General features: G+C 41.8%; 1 protein-coding gene across 1 annotated transcript; it reads right to left on the bottom strand.

The window, feature by feature from the left end:
* Positions 1-382: 382 nt before the first annotated feature.
* On the bottom strand, positions 383-1,485 carry mc4r (melanocortin 4 receptor). Its single transcript, XM_030079334.1, has one exon. It carries the CDS (start codon positions 1,388-1,390, stop codon positions 383-385), a length of 1,008 nt encoding a protein of 335 aa, XP_029935194.1. The 5' UTR covers positions 1,391-1,485.
* Positions 1,486-9,321: the final 7,836 nt, after the last annotated feature.

Raw genomic sequence — 9,321 nt, 5'->3', positions numbered from 1 at the left:
CCAGAAAAATGACATTTGGGTCAAGAAAATCAGATTAGAAATGCAATCAAGTGGGACTGTATCATCCTAAAGTTGGATTTTTTTTTACCCTGTTTTGAGGAAAACAAGATCTTAACGCTGAATCATGAGACTAAATGACGTAAGACAGAGGTTTTTGGCAGCGCTCCTATTTTACAAGGTGTTGTAAACCTACCTCATGAGCAACCTGACTCACATAACCAGAGGCGAGCGCCCTGCTTATCAATCATTTACAGCCGAATGCCGTAGCGCAGGGCAAAATAGAGTCACGTCAGTCCACAGTGATTAGAGCCGAGGACTTCAAAGCCCTCCTTCACAAAGCTTCTTCACGAGCCCCATTGTGCTCTGCGAGGTCGGGGCTCCGCTAATACTTCACAGGCAGCTCACACACACACGGGCTGGACAGGCTGTAGCAGTAGAAAATCTCTTTGAAGGTCTTTCTCATCTCTTGGCTGCGAAAGGCGTAGATGATGGGGTCGATGACGGAGTTGCACATGATGAGGATGAGGTACATGTTGAAGTGAGACATGAAGCAGGTGCAGTAGGGATTCCTGGGGCAGGTGATAATGAGGATGAGGTGGAGGAAGAAGGGCGCCCAGCACACGACAAAAACCCCGAGGAGTATGGTGAGCGTGATGGCGCCTTTCATGTTGGCTCGCTGCTGGATGGGCGCGTTGCCCGGCAGCGCGGCGATCCGCTTCATGTGCAGGCGCGCCAGCAGGAACATGTGCACGTAGAGCGAGGCCATGAGCACCAGCATGGTGAAGAACATGGTGATGAGGCAGATGAGCACCGTGGTGCTTTCCGAGTAGATGATGAAGAGGACGCCGGACACCGTGCAGCACGTCCAGATGCTGGAGATGACCAGCATCGCCCGCCGCAGGGTGACGATGTTGTGGTATCGCAGGGCGTAGAAGATGGTGATGTAGCGGTCGACAGCTATGGCCAACAAGCTGCAGATGGACGCCAACAGAGAGCTGCAGATCATGGAGTCAAACACGTTGTCCATGCTCTTTATCAGCGTCATGGGGATGGTCAGGTTGCCTCCGTTGATCAGAGCTATGACAATCGTCTCTGAGGCGTTGGAGACACTGACCAACATGTCAGCCACGGCGAGGCTGCAGATGAAGAAGTACATGGGCGAGTGAAGGTTCTTGTTTTTGATGATGGCGGCGACAACCAGGATGTTCTCCAGCAGGCTGACGATGCCGAGGGTGAGGAAAACCTCGGTGGAAATCAGCAGCTGCTCGTAGCATCCCGTAGTCGAGTCCTTCTCCTCTCCTGATAGGTCTTTGTTAATAGGGAAAGTGCCTGAGCTTTGGCTCCTGTTGTGGTAGCTTTGGATCAGTCCATGGTGTTGGGTGGCATTCATGATGTCAAGTAGCTTTGTCCGTTTAGATTCCCTGTCATACGTCTTCCTCTCTGCTGGTATCACTCCATCTGTTTTGGCAGTGTCAAAACATCACAGTGTACAGTTCTCATCCTCGCTCTCTGTGGGAAAAATCTTGGCTTCCCAAAGCAGGGAAATGAAAAAAAAAAAAACAAAAAACAAAAAAACAAAATCAGATTTTTAACGAGTGTCCAGGCTTCCTTTTGCACTCTCCAGGATTACAAGTAGATGTAATTGTCTTCAAACATCTGCTGGTGTGAGTCTGAGCCCAAGACAATCCCCCTGCCCTGCTCCCATCTCTCGGCTGTGGAGAGAGAGCGTGGGGAGGAGACACAGGAGGGAGCGGGATGGGAAAGTGAAATGAAAGAGCATGAGGAGGAAAAGGATGAAACTCCTCTGGTTCCTGAAAAAATGCGAGAACGGCAAGACAAGAGAGGAAAGCAGAGGGGCAAGAGAGTGCATGGAGGAAAGAGAGAGAGAGTGTGTGTGTGTGAGAGAGAGAGAGAGAGAGACGTACGGAGCTGATTAATCAGTGAGAGGGAACATGAGAGTCAGAGCGAGCGGAGCACACAAACACGCTGTGTGAGCGCAGACGGATCATCACTTAGCAAGCAACTGTGGTTTTCACTCGCTCTCTGTTATTATACCCTGCAGCACGCACCCCTACACGCACACACACACACGCAGACACACACCCCCAGACCCTCCCGCTGATATTCTCACCCATCCACTGGCTGATGAAGGAGGGAGGAGGAGCAAAGTTTTGGACGCAGATTGGTCCAGAGATTTAGTGTGAATGGCTGTGGAACACATATGGAAATTAATGACGGCATTCTCGCTGGGCTCCCATGTGGAAAACTCAAAATGCAAAAATGAAATACAGCACCATTAAAAGGACAGACTCAGTATTTTTCAGTATCTTTCCAGACTCTATTTGAATGTTGTCTCCCCATCACTTATAATGGTGCATAGTGCAACTATTAGATTTCCACTAGTAGACTGATAACTAATCATCCACTAACAGATATTAGACTCTCCTGCAGCTTCCTGATGTTTTTAAACAGAATCCAATAGGACAGCCACTGAAGCCTTTTTTTTTTTTTTTTTTTGGAAAACAGGAAGCTCACAGTATGGTCAGAGATGCATATCATGATCATCTGCAAAGAAAATAGCTGCAATCCATCAGGTTTTATTGACTTTAATTTGAATGGAAGCCAATCTGTTCCAGTGACAAATCAAGTCCAAATCTGATACATCTGATACATTTTTTTTTCCCTTTTTACAGTGAAACATATGACAGCATCAGAAAAAGCAAATTTATCTTGGCTTTTCAGGGCTTTGACGGTTGCCCCACTAAACCCAGCGAGAAGCTGCAGCGAGGTCATGTTTCTCAAAAATAAAAGATTTTGAGTGAGGATGTTCTGCTTACTATTAAAGAAGTCTGGAGTCTGAAGTCTTGCAGAAAGGATGATGGATTGGTAGATTTTTTTATTATTACTATTATTTCAGTAACGATTGCTGTGCAAAATAATGTTATTGCTCCGTGTAGCGTGTTTGGTAGCAACAGGACTTGACCACCAAAATGAAAAACCAAGGCAGCCTCTGTAGAAAAACCAAACACAGCCCCGCAGCGCTGAGCAGATACAGACATTATTTCTTTAGGCTGCTGTGGTTAATAATCTGCTGCCTTCCAGTGTCACAGCAGTTACAGTCTGACATTGAACCATTTACAAAGTTTGTCAGACGAGATGAAAGGAGCTTTTTTTTCCCAGTGTGGCAGCCGCTCGTGGTCTTTCACTCTGAATCTCGAATCTGGAGGCAGGCTCACTGAGCTGTAAGGATGGAAATCTAAAGCATCGCCGGCGTCACGGTCCATGCACTGCTCCAACGGGTTTGACAAGGCTGTACCGTTAAAATACCCCCAACAAGCCATTCACTCTGGTATTGAGTCTAAAAATCTCATTTTCCCCAAAACTGTTGACATGGCTTTCTCTCATTTCTCTTCCAATCAGCTGTTTTCAGTGATTTTCTTCGAACAAGTAATGCAATTGGCCTCATTCTGCCTTGTTTAAAGTTAAAAGATACTGAGTTTTGTTTTTAAAGGTGCACAATGCAAAAATCACAAAGGCTCGATGGAAGCGAGGCCCTGCAGACTTAACCAAAAGTGGAATAAGGATCTAATTCGATCATTCAGGCTGCTTGGCTCTCATTGAACCGACTCTGTGATAAATGAGGTGCTTGTATTCACTGCAGTCGACTCTTGGCGATTTTGCGTGGTGCAAAAGGGCTCCTGCAACAAGGCCAGCGGCAGTGGAAAAAAAGTGGAGTTGCCTCACCGCACAGGCAGAATCCCCCCAATGTTCATAACAAAAGCATTTTGAAACTTGAAAATGAAGCTAAATGATTTTTGCAGGGTAATCCCTCTGCTGCAACTTCGTCTTCATCTTCAACATCTGCTTTCTTTGTTTACTGATATTATAAGTGATTGGAGAAGACATTTTATGTGTGTATGTATGAATTTATGTTGACATACACACACATACACATGCACACACACACATATGTATAATCAGATGATTCACTGGGTGCTCATTCCCCTCCCTCTGTGTGCACACACACACACACACTCCCATCACTCATTGGTCCATGTGCACACATGTGGCTGTGATTTAAAATGTTAATAAACAATTAAGAATTCAAAGAAATATGAAGATTCCAGACTACTTGAGAGCACTCAGAGAATAATTTGGCAGAAATTAATTGAGAATGATAAAGTGGAATAATGAAAGCTGATAAAACAAACAAAATAAAAAAACAAAAACAAAAAAACAAAAAACAAAAAACAGGGGGAATCAGAAGATAATAGAAGGTAACGTAAATATATAAAAATCAAACATTTTTATATATTTTCTGTTTCATTTTGAGTCGAATGAAAAGCCCACAGACCTATTCAAAACAATTTCTCTTAAATCTAGTTAATTGTCCAATGGGTTCATCTCACAGAATAATCTCTATATTGCAGTATCATACTGGTGATAATGAATATTGCACAGTATGACTTCACTGTGGACGTTTCAGAGAATGAATGCAGAACTACGTTGACTGATTGAAAAAAAATAAAATAAATAAAGCTCTAGTAATTCACACAGTACATTTAAGTGCAAAGTAAATGCCAACACTCAAATCTCATTTGTTGTATCAAAAAAAAAAAAAAAAAAACACAACACAAAAAGCACTGACTCACTTTTTCCACAGCTGTGTCAACACATTCATTGTGTCCACAGTAAAGTGCCTTTTGGATCCGCGAGTGAAAAGCATTTAATCTTCTTACTGTTTTGTTCTGGAGTGACAGAGGCTTTAAAAATGATTTAAAAACGCGGATGAGCAGTCAGCAGAGTTTTTGTGGCAGCTTTGTAGAGCTTCATACGCAGGACGGATGGGAAGATTAACCAATTCGTATCGATACACAGACACAATATGCGATAAGTGCATCAGTAGAACAGTGAATAGGCGAGATGCACCGGTTTTTGCAACTTTGCATCAATAAAATCTGACCCATGTATTTATTAGATGTCCTATCCCTTTATTTAGAAACATGACCCATCCAATAATTTGATATTATGGATTATTTCTCCTACATTATGTTACGGAGTGGACGTTAGGGGAGTGTCTGAACAAACTCACCTGTGTTGAGGGACAAACACACACACCAACCACCCAACTACAAATCAAAAGTTTGGAAACGGATTTTACAAGACAGACGGACAGCTTGGCAGCGAACCTCATGACGCGCTTGAGACGGCGACAGGAACGTATTCGGATTCATCTCGGCCCAAGAATGGAGAGCAAAGTGCTGCAGCTTTTTTTTAATTTATTTTTTTAAAAAAAAGCTTCCCTCACTAACAGCTCCACTCATTCAAACACAACAACAGTCTTTTTCACCTTCTTTATCTGTAAAGATATCCAGCCATACAGTTTTTCATACTGCACCATGCCTCGTTGTTGCTGTTGTTAACCTTGAGCATCCTTTTTTAGTGAGCCAGGTGTTATGAAAGTGCACTGTCAGTGCACTGTAAGCTTGAAAAAGACCGAGAGCTCTTGTGCATCACTCAAGAAACATGGCCCGTTTGTGACGGGGTCATAATTTTATTTGGTCAATAAATAATCAAAACCCCAAACACATGAACATCTATAATATTCACTGTGAAACACTGACATGGATCATGCAATATATACCATGCAGAATGTGTGTGTGGGACTGTCTGGAATAATTTATTTCATAGTTTTTAGTCAGTTTTCTTTTTTTTTAAGATGCACCCCAAGGACTGCATTTCAATTTCGTTGTACTTGCACAATGACAACACAGACATATTCTATATTCTAATCAAACTCATTGAACTGCAGAGCATCGTTCCTTTGCATCGTCACATCACATCGAACCGCATCGCGTTGAATCAAATCGTTAACTGCATCGTTATTGGCCGGTGAATTAGATCGAGATCGGCCACAGACCAGAGATGCACAACCCTGATATGCAGCCTAGCGGAGAAAATACAGCCGTGAACATGCATGGTGTTGGTAAATGCAGTGAATCAAGAGGCAGATTTGTTTGGACCTGTTAAGCAATGCACAACAAAGTCTTCATTTTGCCTTTCAAAGCATCTTCAAGGCTGAGGACAAACGGCAGCCTCTCTCTCTCTGGGTATCTTCAACTTCAGGTTTCACATCCAGAGGAAACATTTCTGCCCTTTTCATGTTAACTCTGCTTCATCTCTCCTTTTCAGTGTCCGGATTTTGTTCACATATCCTGCATTATTGCTCTGAACACACAGGGATATTTGTAAGTTTGACTGTCAGGGCAATCTGACCCCATAGTGCTCCTTATTACCCTTCATTTCTGACTTCAGTCTACCATTGAATGTCTCCCTGCGCCTGGCAGATAAATACATGAACACAGACTTTCAGTTAATTCTTTAAAGGATCTGGATATGGATCAGCTGTGAGATTCAGCTTCAGCTGTTGAGAACCACGCTTGAACATTACAAAACCCCGGTGGTTGTTTTCAAAATAACAGACAACTCGATTAATATCAGTACGCTCGGTGAAAAGGGTGAAAAAAAAAAACCTTTGTCAACAGCTACAATGAGTGCTGCTGCTAATGGTCGATGGTTAGGCCTTTTCAATGAGCCGCCGTCTGCAGAGGACTCATTCAATAAAAGACAATAAGGGACGGGAACAATTGAAGTCAGTCAATTCTGCAGGAAAAGCTTCATTAGCCGTGCATTGGAGGATCAGTGGGGACAATGACTCATCACGGAGAATAATACATCTTAATGTAAAACCACAATTTAATTTGTGCGAGGTCTCTTTGTCAGCAGTGGTTTGGAAACTCTTATCAGAGCTGAAGTGTTGTTCCAGAATGAGATATCTGCCTTTGGAAAATGAAATGGAATGAAAAGTTCTTCTTGCACTTAAACCCAGTAAGAACGAGAAGTTTGCCTTGTTTTTTGCCTTGACTTTAGAAGATACTATCTGCAGAAGGAGCAGCTGTGACCGTTGGCCAAGTATCTCCAACTTATTATTTTTAGGGGCTGGGCAGCCTAAGCTGCCAGGTCCCTCTTGTATTCCTGCATGTTCCTCTTCTTCTTCTTCTTCTTCTTTCTTCCGAGGAAGTCCTCCCATGCATGAAAAATCACCAAATTTTGCACAAAGGTCCAGTCCCATGCCAGATTACCTCAGATGCAAACACAAACCAATAGTCCTGATGGTGGCACTACAGCAAGCCTCTAAATTTCAAAATTTTGAAAATTCAAAACAAATCAACCATATGTGCTACAGCTTTGCAACTTTCACCAAAATGTAGCTCCAACACTGAGGACTTACTTCTTCAAAAACTGTAAAACTTATTAAACCTATCTCCTCCCACAATTTTTGCTCAAATGTCACCAAACTTGCTACAGAGCATCTTCAGACTGTCCTTCACAAACGGTCCACACAGATTTTTGATTTATCAAAAATTGAGCCTACAGTGCATCAAAATGTTTGACTGTAAACGGTACTGTAAACATACACTTGCAAATTCTTGGTAAATAAATCTTCAATGTTCATGAAAAAAAACTGACAAAACTTTGGAGTCATGGTAGATGATGTGTGGCAAATTTCAGAATTTTATCTCAAAAACTCAATTTTTGATAGCATTTTGAATTTTGCTCTCATGTGAACAATTGGAGTCAATGCAAGAATGGCATTTTTAAACATCGGTTTGTCACTTATGGAGGAAATCAATCATTGTTAAAAAACAAATGATCAACATCTCCATGCTGTCTAGATGCAATATGTGTATTTTCAGATTTTTGTCTTAATAAATGAATTTTTGACAAGTGTTTAAAATCTGCCTTTCCATGCATGGATGACTGCTGTCCTACACGTGAGAAAATGTGTCATTTTAGCTCAGTGAGGTAGAGGCCAGTCCTCGGTGTTGAAGATTACAAGTTCAAGCTTCAGCTTGTGCAACATTCCCATGTGCCAAAACTCACCAAACTTTGCACAAAGGTCCAGTCCCATGCCAGATCATCATTGTCAGATTTTTGTCTTGATGACTGATTTTTTTTTTTTACAGTGGTTTGAAATCTGCCGTTCCATGCGTAGGCGGCTGCTGTCATGTGACTGGCTGAGTCAATTTGTGAAGCCTCTCATGAACTGACACTTAGGCCAATTAGCTCAGTGAGATAGAGCATTGTCCTTCGTGCCAGAAATTGTGAGTTCAAGCCTCAACTGATGCAAAATGCACATTAGAATGCCACCTTTCTTTTCATCTTCCTATTCTCCAATTGTTGCTCAGAATTGCCTAAAATTGCCCGGGCCCGAGACAAAGGGTCAATCTTTATTCATGGTTCATCCAATTTCCAGACAATTTTGAAAAATAAGAAAAGAAACACGCAAAAAAAGCAAAAATAAACATAAAAATAAATCTTTGACAGTTTTCAACTTGTCAAACAAAGGCAGACCGTGAGTAAGTCATGGTAAATTTTCAGAATCACTGGAAATGACAAATCTTCTTTAGATACTAACTCCCAATCTACAGTATAAATATCTATATGCACATCTATATCCATTCATTTATTATATCCATTAATCTATTCTTGCATGCATTAGGTAGATAGCTAATGCATCAAAATGAATAAAAACAGCCCATCAGCAGGCGAAGCGTATTAATCCGATACTCTACTTTGAGAATAATAGCAAACATCATGGCTCTTTGCTTTTATGGTCAGTATTGAACACAAATCCACACATCTGACATTTCAGACTGCGTTTTCCCTCCACAGGCATGTTATTTTGCTCTGCAAAAGGTGGAAAATAACAGTTTGTGGCACTACGTCTCATGTAAATTGAGTAGTCGAGCAAAATTATACTGAATTTCAGGTGACTTACAGCCGATCTTAATCTCTTACAGTGAAAGTGCAAAGACTGAGCATCAATACCGTTGTTTGACACCAGCTCGCTACATCACTACAAATCTTCTTTAACCCCTTAAAAACAGAGTTCCTTAAGTAGCTTCAAACTTAGAAAATTGTGTTTCTGCTGGTTTTAATTAGACATCACACTGAGTGAAATATCCAAACAGAAGCTAAAGCTGTTTTATGGCTGCACCTTTACATCAACTAGAAAATATCTCGATGTCGTCTGCATCATTTTATACACATTCCCCCTGTAATTCAGCAGGACATGTTTGGTATCTTTAGAACACCTGGTATCTTGGGAGCGAGTTTTTAAAAAGTTGTGTGGGTTTGTACAAAGTGCAGCCCGGCAGCAATGATGAACCCGATGGGAGTCTGTCAACTTTGGTTAAAAATAAAATAAAATTTAAAAAGTATGTTTAGAGGCCTGGTATTTTCAGAAGCCTGATGCTC

The sequence above is a fragment of the Myripristis murdjan genome, chromosome 20 (genome assembly GCF_902150065.1).
Source record: "Myripristis murdjan chromosome 20, fMyrMur1.1, whole genome shotgun sequence".
In the NCBI taxonomy this organism is placed as follows: Eukaryota; Metazoa; Chordata; class Actinopteri; order Holocentriformes; family Holocentridae; genus Myripristis; species Myripristis murdjan.
Note: the sequence above shows the minus strand (reverse complement) of the source record. Positions and strands in the feature narration are given on the sequence as shown.

Excerpts from the sequence above, each read along its gene's own strand:
- mc4r (XM_030079334.1), bottom strand. The coding sequence starts at position 1,390 with ATGAATGCCACCCAACACCATGGACTGATCCAAAGCTACCACAACAGG.